Source organism: Dunckerocampus dactyliophorus, chromosome 2 (assembly GCF_027744805.1).
Source record: "Dunckerocampus dactyliophorus isolate RoL2022-P2 chromosome 2, RoL_Ddac_1.1, whole genome shotgun sequence".
Classification (NCBI taxonomy): Eukaryota; Metazoa; Chordata; class Actinopteri; order Syngnathiformes; family Syngnathidae; genus Dunckerocampus; species Dunckerocampus dactyliophorus.
The window spans coordinates 28,074,942-28,089,065 of NC_072820.1; the positions used below are offsets into that span (position 1 = coordinate 28,074,942).

The following is a 14,124-nucleotide window of genomic DNA, read 5'->3' on the forward strand; positions in this document are numbered from 1 at the left end:
CTATAAGTTACAATGTCAGTGAGCAGTGACTGAGGAAAACTGCTAGCATTGAAATTTGACATGAAAACACATATTATTCTAAGATTAGTAGAATATATCTAGCACAAAAATGTGGATTTACTTACTGTCAGCTTGGCACGCTTTTCCACGGTTGTACCGTCTGCATCGGTACTTGGTTTTCACTTGCCTGTATGAGTTCGGTATCGCAGCGAATTGGGTCTTTTGGAAACGTGAACAAGCTTACGCCTTCTGCTCAAGTGTTTGAGCAGGAGCCTACCACAAAACGTTCAGGCATAATATAAAAAAATATGCATAACAACAACAGAAATTCAACAAAGAACGAGCCACCACAACACAAGCAATGGAGGGGACGTCCTGGAGCTGACATCACTTACGCATTCTGCGCCAGAATAAGGGGAGGGACTGTCTTTGCTGTCTTTAGTGACAAAACCTTTAAAAAAGTCATAATTCGAGCACACATCTAACATAGGAAAAATGCCTTTCAAAATAATACGATTAACATGTGTTTTGGTGTCATGAGCCCTTTAACTTTCCTTCTTTTACTTCAAATAAATGTGGATGTGCGTCTACTTCCTGTCTGTGACATTTCTTCCGGTCACCTGCGCCAAGAGCCAACATATAGCAGAAATCGTGTGATCGGGTATGGACTAGTCATCCTGGCAGAATGATTGTTTTGCCATTGCCTTTAATCGCCATCTTGAGCAATACAGTAAATGCAATGACAAAAAGCAAATTGAAAATACAAATACAAAACAGGAAAAGCAACGACAAAATGGAAAAAGAATATGACTACATTTTATTATTGATTCTCTTTACATTGTTATTCCTTGTTTTGGTACTGCTGTGATTCCATAGTCGTCAATTGACTACACATTTTATGGGATATTGTTTATTCTCCCTATAATAAGAAACAAACTGAAAGTCAACACAAGATTTGTTGCATATCTGGTCACATGCCCAAGTGCCAGCAAGGCAGACAGGCGATTCTGGTGCATGCTTATGAAAATAAAGCACAGTGAAACATTTTTATGATATTTTAAGTCGTTTTGTGGTCAATATGTGCATAAAGAATAAGCTATATATGTATCTATATAGCATATATGCATTCATGCAATATACCTGTACTACTTAAAATAATTTTCAAGTTTAAAAAACAACTCAGGCCGCACGGTGGTCTAGTGGTTAGCATGTTGGCCACACTGTCACAGTCAGGAGATCGGGAAGACCTGGGTTCAAATCTCCGTTAGGCATTTCTGTGTGGAGTTTGCATGTTCTCCCCATGCGTGCATGGTTTTTCTCCGGGCACTCCGGTTTCCTTCCAAAAACATGCACGTTAGGTTAATTGGAGACTCTAAATTGTCCTTAAGTGTGAATGGTTGTTTGTCTATATGTGCCCTACGATTGGCTGGCGACCAGTACAGGCTGCACCCCGCCTGTCGCCCAAAGTCAGCTGGGGCTCCAGCATACCCTCACGGCCCTAATGAGGAGAAGCGGCATAGAAAATGGATGGATGGAAAAAAACAACAACTAATTTTTAAGGTGTGGCGGCTTTTATTTTGCAGTGGCGCACAGCTACGATCAATTACAGTCAAACTTGTCTATAGCGGCCACTAGAGGGAGTCTGCAAAAGTGGCCGCTATAGACAGGTTGCCTCTATAAACAGGTTGGCGTCCAGTTTGAATGTTGACCAGTAGAGGAAAAAAAAAAAAAAGGCAAAAAATAATAATAATAATGTTGACCAGTAGAGGGCACTGCGGACTGCGGATAAAGGTTGTACAGCACTACTAGGCTTGTTATTATCATGGTTCATGGTTTTAATCCTGAACATGCATGAGTCAAACAGTAGCACATCACATAGTACAATTCACAATTTTGCATGTCCAAAAAGGAGTAGGAAGAAGCAAAGCTTATTTAATCCTACCCCTCATCAGTTTCACATCAGTTGCAATACATTTATTCACCTCTTGTTCTTCCAAGTGTACTTTGTAGGTCTACATGACAATGTAGTGCAATCATAGCCAAGGTTTTTACTTACTAAAAGGAAGCTAGAGGCTTAATAATAACTGATAGAATATATCCACGACCCACAGAACAAAGCTGTGCTAGTAATGTCTTACGCTTGTTTTTAATACTTGACTTTTTATACGGCAGAGTGTCATTACAGCTTTAGTTCATCAGGAAGTGACGGGAAGTGACGGTGGGCGTCCCGAGCAGGAGAGCAACGCTCAGTGCTAGCTGTGAGTTTCGAGAGAGTTGGGAAGTGTGTTTATGTTGGCGTGGATGTAAAGTCTTGCAGTGTTCTCCGCTGTTAATAAAGCGATTAAAGTGCATCGGCGACGTGAGTCTCTCCTTCCTCACAACAAGCGGCATTACAGTATTGACCAGTGCACACCAGGAAATAAACGGTGTCATTTCTTACAGGCATTGGCTGGACAGCAATGTAGTGGGGCTTGTTTAACCTTTGCCTTGTGGGCAAGCAGGAAGGAGAGACGATGCTGAGAGATGTGTGTGTGTTCTGAGCTGCTGTCTGGTGGCCGCGTTCAATAAATAAAGTTGGCAGAAGCAACAGGAGAAGTTTCCTTCTTTGCTTCAGAGCTGAATAAAACTGACAAGTTAACAGACTAGTAGCGAACGGAAAAGAAGACGGCTTTGTTTGTGTCGAATACAGAAGATGAGGACTTTGATGGATTTGTGGATGAGGATTGATGAAAAATAACGTGAGTACATTCTAAAATACTTCAATTAAGTACAACCGAACTCAGTTTTGCTCCCGCTGCTGCATGCATGCTAGCGTATGTTTTTTTTTTTTTATTGTAGTGTCACTGGGAGCACGTCCTGTTCCCAGCCTAATTAGCGGTAATGCTTCGGTGCAAATGGTGCAAATGCTCTTAAAGTTACATGTTTGACCAGGAAATAGCAAGCTCAAAAGAAGACAGCTTTTTTATGTGGAACAACTGACAGTTTGTGTGGATCTTGTGAATGATTGTGACTGAGCTAGGACTCAGTAATTAAAGTCTACACACGACGGCTTCATTGATTGAAAAACAAAACTTTTTCGTGCATGAAGCTTCTACTTGAGTTGGTAATTTGGCCGCTATATGCAGTCAGATATTGACCAAGGGAGACCAAATGGGTGGCCGCTGGCTGGGTTGGACAGGTGACTGCTATACACAGGGTCTATAACATGTAAATTTGCTGCGGGGGATTTTTCAGTGGCTGCTATAGGCAGGTGGCCGTTCTATAAATGTGGCCGCTAAGACAGGTTTGACTGTATATGAAACTACACTAGTATGGAAAAAATGTCAATCTTTTTTTTTTTTTTAGAAGGATTGCCTGAGGGGCGCCGTATGCCTGCACTCTGACAGTACACGACCTTTTTTTAATATCATAATTGAACCTCTTTAAGATGGTAAACTTTTATGATAGCAACCAATAATGGAATGGGAAAAATAATCTTTTCATCCGTGTACCTCTACTTGTGGGAAAATAAACACAATAAACACAAGGCATTTCTTGATAGAAAAACAAAGCTCGTTCTATAACAATTTAACGTCAGGAAAACATATTAAATGTGATTTAGCAACAACTTTTGTAACTGAAGATTACCAACAGTATAAGCCTATAAGAAATAAGAAAGGGTCAAAGTCAAGACATCGTGTTCTATTTATCAACTTACCTGACAAAGTCCGGCCTGCTGTCTTGTATGGGTTTGTAACAAGGTTCATTTAAGAGCTGAGAAGAGCTTCTGTGCGGGAGGTAAAACAACAAAAAACAGCAACAACGTAGCGGCGACACAACAATGGAGGGCGCCATGTTGAAACTTGGAGCTCCTCGATCACGTGACCACTCGACACCAGCCAACCGGCGCGCTCTCGTGGCCAGAGGGGACATGACAGCAACAAAGTGAGTTTGAATGTCTACTGTTTTACTGTACGTTTGACAGTAAAAGTGTGGTAAAAATAAAAAAAAATGTGTATTTTTCTACAAAAGTCGTATTTATGTCAAGTTGTCTTTGACTATAGCTGTCATTGACCCTTCTTTTATGTTGTCGGGGTCCATTAGCGACTTCTGAATATGCAGGCTCAGCAGGAAACTTGTACTCAACAAACTTGGTTCCCGATTAAAATCACATTACTACCTAATGGAGAGCCCTGATAGCTGCTTGACAAGGTAAAACACAACAGGATGAGGCTCAGATGTTGTGTGTGTGTTCATGACGAAAGATGCAATTAAATTAAATGTACATTTGGCTGCCAATGAGGCATGATTGGGTACGCTGGATGAACCCACCACTCACCACTGAGTACATCACCTCCACTTTGCTCTGTGTGATGGTGTTGAGCATTTAGATTGCGTGTGTTCTGTGCGAGGAAGTTTGCAGCAGCTATCCTGAAGATGACACATTGTCAGGTTGTGAGTCATGCTGGGAAATGTGTTTGGTTTTAAAGTTTGCTTAAAGTCACTTCAAGGCAAAGAGCAAATTATTTGCTTAAAGTCACTCTAAGGCAGGGGTCTCAAACTCGCGGCCCGCGGGCCATTTACGGTCCACCAAATTGTACCTTGTAACTGCAGCCCGCAACATCCGGGCAAGCTCAGTGTTACTTACATACTTACAGGGGCAAGCAAACACCAACACTGAACTAACAGTGATGTTATCACATGGATGTATTGTGAATTGTATCGTATCGTGAGGTACCCTGAGATTCCCAGCCCTACTCCCAATACTTGATGCGGCCCAGCCTCACCCAGACTCTACCTCCACTGGCCCCCAGTGAAATTGAGTTTGAGACCCCTGCTCTAAGGAAAAGTGCAAGTTAGCAGCACATGACCATCAGCGAAGTTAGTGCCCCATTCACCTTATTTTATTGTTTACAATTTATTTGCATCTGCAACATGTAAAGTGACCACAAACAGGTGAGGTAAAAAGTAACAGACTCTTGTATGGGGGAGGACCTGTAGAAAAACAGTGCCACTGAACTTTGATGACCTAAAAGGTCATCACTGCTATTCCAGCTATGAAATCCTCCCCTGCCTCCAGCCCTCCCAAACGCCTTCCTGCAGTGTGAGAGTGCTGCAAAATCTCCCTCCTGCAATTCAATGATCACAACAACAACTATCAACATGCTAGCTCCTCAGGGTGTGGCCGACATGCTGGCAAGGTGCATTAGCGTGCCCATATGCTATGAAGCTAAATGACAACAATAAGTAGCCATTTTAAAGCCATTATCCTGCAATAATGAGCTAATGTTAGTCATTGCAAGTCCACTATTGAAGATCAGTCCATTTGTCCTGTACATTCTGTTCCAGCGTCTCTAATGAGCTGGCTGAACTGAACATCCCCTGAAGTGGAATTAAAATAGCATTCCAACAGAATAAAGAAAGAGCATTGAGTATCATGTATATTACCATGTTAAAGCTCCCATATTATAGTATTTTTCAACCATTTTAAATAAGTCTGAGAGGTCTCACAACAGTATTGCTGGGGTGCCCATAGTGCGGCCCGGGGGCCATTTGCAGCCCACGGCACAGTCTAAAATTTCAAATTCAACAAGACAACTAAAAAAAAAAAAACCCTGCAAAAATAGAAAATTAAATAGTAACTTTACGAGTATAATGTCAACATATTAGGAGAAAGAGTAATTTGACGAGAATAACGTTGTAATATTATAAGGATTTTAGTGGCATAAAGTTGAAATATTAAAGAAAAAAGACGTTTTTTTTAAAGTCGTAATGTAAGAAACAAACAAAACAAAGAATAAAGTTGTAATTTAAAAAAAATGAGGTTGTGGAAAAAGATATAATGTTTTGAGGATTAACTGTAAATACTATGGGAACAAAGTCATGATTACAAGAAGAAAATTTACAAGAAGAAAGTTGAATACTTGGAAAATAAAAAAACAGCAGAAATGTGAAAAACAGCTATAATTTTGCAAGAACAAAGTCAAAATATTAAGAGAAAAAAGTCGTATTCCAACAAGAAAAAAAGTAGCTATTATGAAGAAAAATAATGTCATTATAGCAGCATAGAGTTGAAATATTAAAGAACATTTTTATATTTTTAAAAATTGTAATATTATGAGAAACAAAATAAAGTTGTACATTTTGGAACATTAGATTGAGGAAAAAGTTCAAATTTATGGGAATAAAGTAAAAAATACTATGGGAATTAAGTATATATACTGTATACATAATTTCTTAGGATACTGTATGTACATGTGTTGGTTTAGGAAATATCAAAGTGGCAAAGTTGCATCCTTTCATTTTTCACTATGTGGCCCTCACTGGAAAAATGTTTGGACACCCCTGGTGTATTGGAAGTATATTGTCCAAAAGTCTTGATGCGGGAATGTAGACAGTTTCTAAGCCATACTGGGAACACACGGTTTTGTGTGTCTAATAAGCTGTTTGTCTCAGACAGAGTGCTATCATGTAGTTTTATGATATACACTGCACTTGTCCAGCTTAATAAATGCCATATATCACATACAGCAAAGTAAGATTAAGAAGTGGGACAGGAAAACACAAAGGTTAGCAACACTAGCATCGCTATGTGAGTTAAAGCACTAACATTACACTCACATTGTAATAGCAACATCATGCTACAGTAGGGTAGCCTGTTTGCTGAAGAAAAAGAAATCTCTCTAAACTTACCGCTCCCACACAGGCTCTAGGGGAACATATTACTTAGTTTGAACATCATTAAAATGTCCAGTTTGCACAAAAGTTCTCCTTTCTGGTCAGCTTCACACTGATTTTGGGGCTGACCAAACATCAAACACGCAACTCATCAGTGTGCCCTTTTAAATAGTTGGGTCCATTTAGGCTAATCAATAAGTCCCTCTCAAGAATGGGATAAGTAATGGATCAAAGACAAACGTTACTTAAGATTCACATCTATCAGAGGCATCGGATCAGCACGTATCCTCCCTGCCTGGCCTCAGAGCACAGGCCACAAAACAAGGTCTAACATGATCGACTCTTGTGGTCTCCGTAGTGTCCGACCAGCGGTCCTTCCCATCTTTGAGCCTTTGAGTTGTTTATTTGTTTTAAATCCATAACAAGTGACCTGGCCAAGCGACCATTCATCACTTCACATGAGTACTGAGATTTTCCATCATGCTTTGCTCCCCACTGACTTGATGCATGGCAGAGGAAATTCAGTTTTACTCAGAGGATCAACTCTTTGTCAATACTAAGCATTCATAATATGAATCACTCGCTGTACTAAACAAAAAAAATACTTAGTGTGTACTGTACGTACTGCGGTTTCCTCCCACATCCCCAAAACATGCATGTTAGGCTAACTTTAATTTCTAATTTGTATCTACAGTGTGTGTCCTGTGACAGATAGGCAAACAGCCCTCTCGCCCCCCAAAGTCCGCTGAGATAGGCTCCATGACTGTGACTTTTACATCCATCCATCCATCCATTTTCTATGGCGCTTATACTCATTAGGGTTGTGGGGATTGCTGGAGCCTATCCCAGCTGTCTTTTGGTGAGAGGCGAGGTACACCATGGACTGGTCGCCAGCCGATCACAGTGTGACTTTTACAGTATATGTATAATTATGATGTTTTTTTTGTAAAGTAGCTATTTTACTGCAAACAGATATACTTTGTGAAATCAAATGTGTTTATATTTGTTTTCAACTTCCAGTATTGTTGGTACAAGGAGCACTTCCTTTGCAGTCTCATTTCCAACCGATAGATGGCGCAGTTTCTCCCCGGCGCAAAGCAGTTTTACAAGTTTTTGTCATTTAAATGGGCAGGAACAAACATAGAGGTAGAACAGTTCAGGTCATGCGTGTGGATTGTTAATTTTGTTGAATTAAGGATGGGTGAATAAAGTCTTAAATATCCTAATCAAGTAGGAATTAAGGCTATATTTATGACGTAGTTTGTAATAGTTCAACGTGTGCTCCAGGTCCCGCCCTTTTTCCGCCAATCAACCAATGAGGCGAAGTCAAAAACAGGAATACATTTGATTGGCTGATATAGACGCCAATCACAAACTACCCTTCTTAAAACGCTCCACCCATACGCATTCGGGCAGAAAGTTGAAATCCAGGATAGAAGACACGATGAGCGCAAGTGGCGCTCTCGGAAGTGTTCAAAACTAAACCATCTTCGACAGCACTTCAAATTTGTTAAAAGAAGCTTTGTCTGAATCTCAACACCACTTGTTGCCTCTTCCTGCCAATATATTTTTTAAAACTTTTTGGGCACACCTGAGTGGCGAACATGACCTGAAGAGTAAGTTTTGGAGGATGAGCTTCTCCTGATGTTGCTTCTGATGACGATGAAGCCTGGAAGTGGCCTTCTCTCGCCGCCGTGGACAAGCCGGCGCTCAGGTGTCTTCTTCGGGGAAAGTAGACTGACGGGGGAGCGCACACACGCCTGATGATGGTGATTTAAGACATTCTTCCCCACTGTTGGGATGCGATGGTGAGCGAGTGAAGACAGAAAGACAGATAGTTTCTTATCGCCATGGCCTCGGAGGTGGTCTGCGGGCTGATCTTTAGGCTGCTGCTGCCTGTCTGCCTCACTGCTGGTGAGTTTTTAAAGTCATTTTCTTCATCCTTGCCATGTTGAACTGCTCGGTGGCGTCTGGTGGAGATGGATGGAGGATGAAGTCATGGCCCAGTCACCCCACTTCCACTACACCCACTGATAACATCGTCAGAAGGGTCATTTCAACGCAACTTTAGAGATTCACGTCAGCGTTAACGCAAATGTGGCATTTTCCCCTCGTGACGTGAAGGCAGTTGTAGACACAACGCCTTGGCTGGTATTACGAAAAATGAACATTTCTGTAACCTTCTGTAATATCTCTCTATCATATTTGTAGAGTTGATAAAAATGAAACAAAAATAATGTATTAGCAAATTTGCTAATTTGGAATACATGAGAGCAGGGGTATGCAAAGTGTGACCCATTGGCCATTTGCGAACTGTTTTTTTTTTTTATTGGCCCATGGCACATTGTATAAACAAAATTAAACAACAAAAAAAACTGAAAATGGGAACAATACACAACAAAAAGGCGCAATGTAATGTCAGCTTGTAGTACATTATTAGATACACACAGATATCCTATCTTTGTACAATAGAGGGCAGACAGTCCACCTCTGCGCATGCCTTCCCCTGCCAATTTGGAATAAAAATGAGTGTTGTAACACATGGATTAGTTCTAGTTGGAATATCACTTGCTCTGTCTCTTAAATTACCATCGTTCACTGGCGAACAACGACGCTAACAAGCTAAATAGCCAAGTTGTGGTTGCTCACAGAGTTGACATCACTTCACATGATCGACCCTGACGATGAGCTATAATATAAAAGCAGGGGTGTCCAAAATGTGGCCCAGCAAAAATAGACCAAAAGGTAAAACGTAATCAGAAAAAGCTGAAAGGCTGAAATGAATAACTAATAATAACCCAAAGCGTTTTTTTAGCCTTTTTACAATATATATAAAAAAAATAATCAAAATGTCACAGTGCCCTCCCTCAATAAAAAAACTTTAAGGATATGAACACTTTTTTTACTAATGGTATCTGAATCTCTAGAATATGTTAAAAATGAGAAATGCCAACGTAAAAGTGGACATTAAAGCTGTGCTGCAGCGTATCCGTAAGAACCTGATGATGAAAACAACAGGGGAGGGGGTCATAGGTGGGAACAGTAGTGACCACGCAGTAGTAACACTGTAAATTAGCAGCATTAAGGAGCAATGTTGTCAACCTTTGCATCTTGTTTTTACACAGAAATAGATCGGTGACGTCCGTGAAGCACAAAGCACACAAGGTCAATCAGACCTTAAATCTGTCAGCACGGTCAAACCTTACTTTCAAATATGAAGCCGTTTATATTCCATGGCAGGTTCATTACGTTGTATGTGCATTGACCTGTCGAGGTCAGCAGGTGAATGTTTATTTATTTGAGAGTGGAAAAGTGTCAAATCCATCACTCGCAGACGTTTATTGAAAATAAACACTTGTCATGTTGTCATTTAACCCATAACAACAACCCTAAACACTCATGTTTCTTTTACTTGCTGCTTCTTCAGTGTTTTGTGGATTTGTTCATGTCCTTTAAAGTGGTGGCGACTCACTCTTTTAGATGATGTTCAACCGCTTTTTTCTCTTTGAAGGCGTTGCGCAGTAGGGCTGCATGATTCTGCAAAAGAGATTACGATTAGCACGCACCCACCATGCCAGGACCATGTATTTTTGTGGAAAGAAATCACACCCTTTTTATTATTAGGCTGGCAATGATGTAATTGTCGAATTTGCATAATTGGTGGTGATGCTTTAGCAGAAAGTAAGTGGGGAAACACATGAGAAGCAAAACAAATGTTTAGAACTACAAATGAACTTTTTTGTCACTTCATTTTGGTGTTTTTTAAAAAAATATCACAATCAAGACTGAGTATGATGATTGCCACGTTAACACAATCGCAGAATTGGGCAATAAAAATGGAATTTACTGTTAAACGCGGAATCTCATAGACATTGACATAATGTGAATGAATTGTTGTCATCGTGAGGAGAAGGAGCATTCGTGTATTTACTAGCCGGACTGCTCAATCTCGATCCACATTTTTTGTTTTCAGATCCAATTTTTTTTTTAGTCTTGCTGATCTGATCCAATACAGTACCGATTGTTTTATTTTTTGTATTTATTTTTTGCTTTTGTTACAAACATGAATTTGTGGAATCCAATATGATTATGAAAATAGCTCTTCAAAGCATTAAAAATAATGCAGCCAAAGTATTGCTGAATTTACTTTATTGTACTTTATTATACACAGCATGACCAACAATATTGTTTAGCTTTTGTTTAGCCTCTGTGAGTCAGGTCTCTAATCCAATAAAAGTCCATCCAATAAAAGATAATATTGGAAAAAATGGGCGTGCAAAATACTTTCAGGGTAGGACCAATCATTTGACATGGTTATAGATCAATTTGTGGTGTGATTTAGAATATATTTTATTTAATTTTTTTAACAAACTCGCTTAGGGCACTATGAAATCCATTTTTTCAGTTTTATTTGCTTAGAATTCAGTTTTTTTGCGACACAAATTTTCGGTACTTTTGTGTGTTTATGTTGGAATAAAAGCAAATTATTATTATTATTATTTTTTAAGATATTAATCTCCCAATATATAAACTTTAATACACTTTAATATATGAAAACAACATCCAGCTGTTTGCAATGTAATATCACAGTTGTTTCAGAAATGTCTTCAACATGAAACTTAACTATAACTAAAACCCAGCTCTTACATACTTATATTCCTTTCCTCTACCCTCTGGAAAAGCTGTGTAGTGGAAGTCCATGGAGGACAAATAACTTTAAAACAAATTAGCAAAAGAGGATGGAGTAAAAATAAAGAAAGGTAAAGTATTGTACAAATTGAAGTACTGTAATATAATCTCCAAATGAAAGTGACGCAAACGTCTTTGCAGTGAAGTACACTACTACGAACGCTAGGTGGTGATTGTGGTCATTGAATGGCTTTGTGTGTAGAAGAAGACAAAGCTACATCCGATAAGGGTTAGAGAAGTTTTCCTTGTAGAAGCCGTTGGTGTAACGGATAATATAAATTTCTACAGCTCTTTGGTGTTGTGAGTAATGTTTGAATGTGTGTTTAAATGCCATCTGCTTTGGTTCATGTGGTTGTGGTGCTCCTGAGAGTCATAAAAAGGAATCGTCATTGGAATAGGTTAACTTCACTATACAAGTTGTCTGCTACGTAGTGAATTATTTGTAATTGCTGGATTACATCTTAGATTACATCTAAATTGTTGTATATGGAAGTTCCCGGCTTAATTTACTAAATAAAGTATTAGTAAAGATGTTGGATGTGAATGTTCTTTCTCACATACTTGTAATATTATCTACCGACCTGTTAATGTTGTATACTTACCACTGACTAACCAAATACACATGTATGATTTTTAGTTGGGATGCTCCGATCAGGGATTTATGCTGCCGATTCCGATACCAATCATCCATGAGCGAGATCAACTGATACCGATCACAGGCATATCAAGTGTATATTTTAAAATTTACTATTGGCTATGTGATATGAAAGGGGAACCATAAAATCAACTTCATTTAGACAAAAACATGTTTTACTTGCTTTTCCAAGAGAACATTATATCACTGCTGAAACTTAAAGGATGAGAAGCCTTCTTTAAGGAGACTGGATGCGAGAGCACACAACTTGGTGGCGCTTTTTTTTGGTACTCATCCCTAAACATAATAATAATAATTATAATAATACTTATAATAATGTTGCGGCCATAACCCATGGTAAACTAAAACTAAACTCTGAACCCCTGACACTTCCTGTGCAACACAGGAATATATTTATAGCAACACACACAACCACAAGTCTTATTTATGTCTTAAATGTCTTATTTTGTCTTATGTCAACTATATTGTGTAATAGGAGTGTAAAGGTAAGGATAGGGTTATTTCATGATAACGATAGGGGTATTTCATGTCAAGAGGGCTCTGATAATGTTAAAACTATATTTAGAAGGTGGTTAACAGGTTTTTTATGCTCTAATTACCAAAATATTCAATTTTTAAATAAGGAATCCTGCTTCGTGGAAATTTACTTGTCGCAGTCGCGTCTGAAACCAGTTAACCGTGATAAATGAGGGATGTCTTGTAACTCTAAATTGCAATTTTTTTGTGCAGCCCTATTACACACACACATTGTGGGAACGCGGCCGCAGCCTCAATGAAATGGTGTTTGTGTTTAAATGTTTCAAGCGGTTATTTTGTGGTCGGCCGCAAATGCAAACGATGCCGCTGCGGACCCGAGTCTGAGGTTGTTTTTTTAAGTCTATGAGTAAGACCAACTTAGTCCCACTGTAATGCAGCACTCAACAGCCCGATGCACCGCAGCACCACCTCTTTATTTCCAGAACCAATGGCGAGGTCATGCATGGGCTCCATTAATTCGTGGAAAGCCGTTTTAACAGTATGAATTAATAATGTGCTTGCTGGGGAGAGAATTGACTTCCCTTTTATCGTAAACATACCTTTTAATAATTTATGGTTTTTCTTTTTTTTTCTTATTATTTTTTTCAAATTGCAAATGAGCACTCTTCCGTCACCGCTGATGTGCATGGGAGCTGACAGGAAGTAGGAAAGGTAAAGTGGAATGTATGCGGCAGCAAACAGCGACGACAGCCAGGATGAGTGCTCTTGTCACTCCTCACCTGAGGATGGGGTTGTCCATTCTTTTCTGTCCTTTTGTCCACCAAAGACTGACTCTATTTGATGGAAATGTAAATCAGCAAGTTTGTTGTTTCCAGTTTCCAGTGTTGTTTTCATCAACAGTGACAATAGCGAAATTATTTAGTTGACACAGCTTTTTTTCATGAAGAAAACGAGATGGTGATGAGCTAAACGTGGCTCTTTGATGACCAAAATATGACGGGTCGTGAGTGAGTTTTTGTTGACGAGACTGGACGAAAATGTTAGTGGGCGGTCTATCAGACGTTTAAAATGCATGACGTTTCTGCCTATTGTATGCAATCTTTCTGTCAAAAACTAAAACGTAGCAATGCATCCTAGCTTAGCATGCAGCACACTTCCTGCTCAACACGCCTGTGGCCGGTGACACGGGCAACAGGAGCGCTTTTGGTGCATGCACGACGACGCACTGATTTGTGGATATACTTTAAATGTAATCCATTCGAAAGAAAAACTTAATGCATGTGCAGAGAGACGACGGTAAATGTGGCTGCAATCTCAAGCAGCAGCTGAAGGCTCATCACGCTGATATTCTTTTGAAGGTAAGTTCCAACAAGTTGTGTTAACATATCATATACATACAATGTTCAACGACAATTGGCTTGTGATACATTTCATAGTAAGCCAAGTCCTGGCGCAAACTTAGTGCTAACTTCAGACTAAAGTTAGCTTTTTTGTACTAACGTCAATTCATTAGTTTATGTGTGTGTTACTGTTATGTGACTGTAGAACATGCAGGGATTTTTAACTGGATAGCAAGTGTAATGTTGAAACATGGATGTGGAGGGTAGCAGTTCAGACCTGTTGCTGTACCCCATTTGTTTAAATCA

At 39.5% G+C, this 14,124-nt stretch overlaps 2 protein-coding genes across 12 annotated transcripts in view; one reads left to right on the forward strand and one right to left on the reverse strand.

Moving 5' to 3' along the window:
• LOC129171386 (cathepsin Z) overlaps nucleotides 1-3,852 on the reverse strand; it is a 32,412-nt gene extending 28,560 nt beyond the window's left edge. For 2 of the 6 annotated variants that reach the window (XM_054759990.1, XM_054760030.1), the window contains exon 1: nucleotides 3,698-3,852. In XM_054759990.1, the coding sequence (XP_054615965.1) occupies nucleotides 3,698-3,834 (137 nt within the window). In that variant the 5' untranslated portion in view covers nucleotides 3,835-3,852. Of the gene's footprint in view, nucleotides 1-125 lie in introns of all 6 variants that reach the window. The other 4 variants (XM_054760009.1, XM_054760000.1, XM_054760021.1 and 1 more) reach the window with 2 other exon arrangements.
• A 4,230-nt stretch (nucleotides 3,853-8,082) lies between these two features.
• The window catches only part of LOC129176745 (piezo-type mechanosensitive ion channel component 2), a 115,886-nt gene continuing 109,844 nt past the window's right edge, over nucleotides 8,083-14,124 (forward strand). For all 6 annotated transcript variants that reach the window (XM_054767096.1, XM_054767097.1, XM_054767099.1 and 3 more), the window contains exon 1: nucleotides 8,083-8,571. In XM_054767096.1, the coding sequence (XP_054623071.1) occupies nucleotides 8,508-8,571 (64 nt within the window). In that variant the 5' untranslated portion in view covers nucleotides 8,083-8,507. The remainder of the gene's footprint in view (nucleotides 8,572-14,124) is intronic.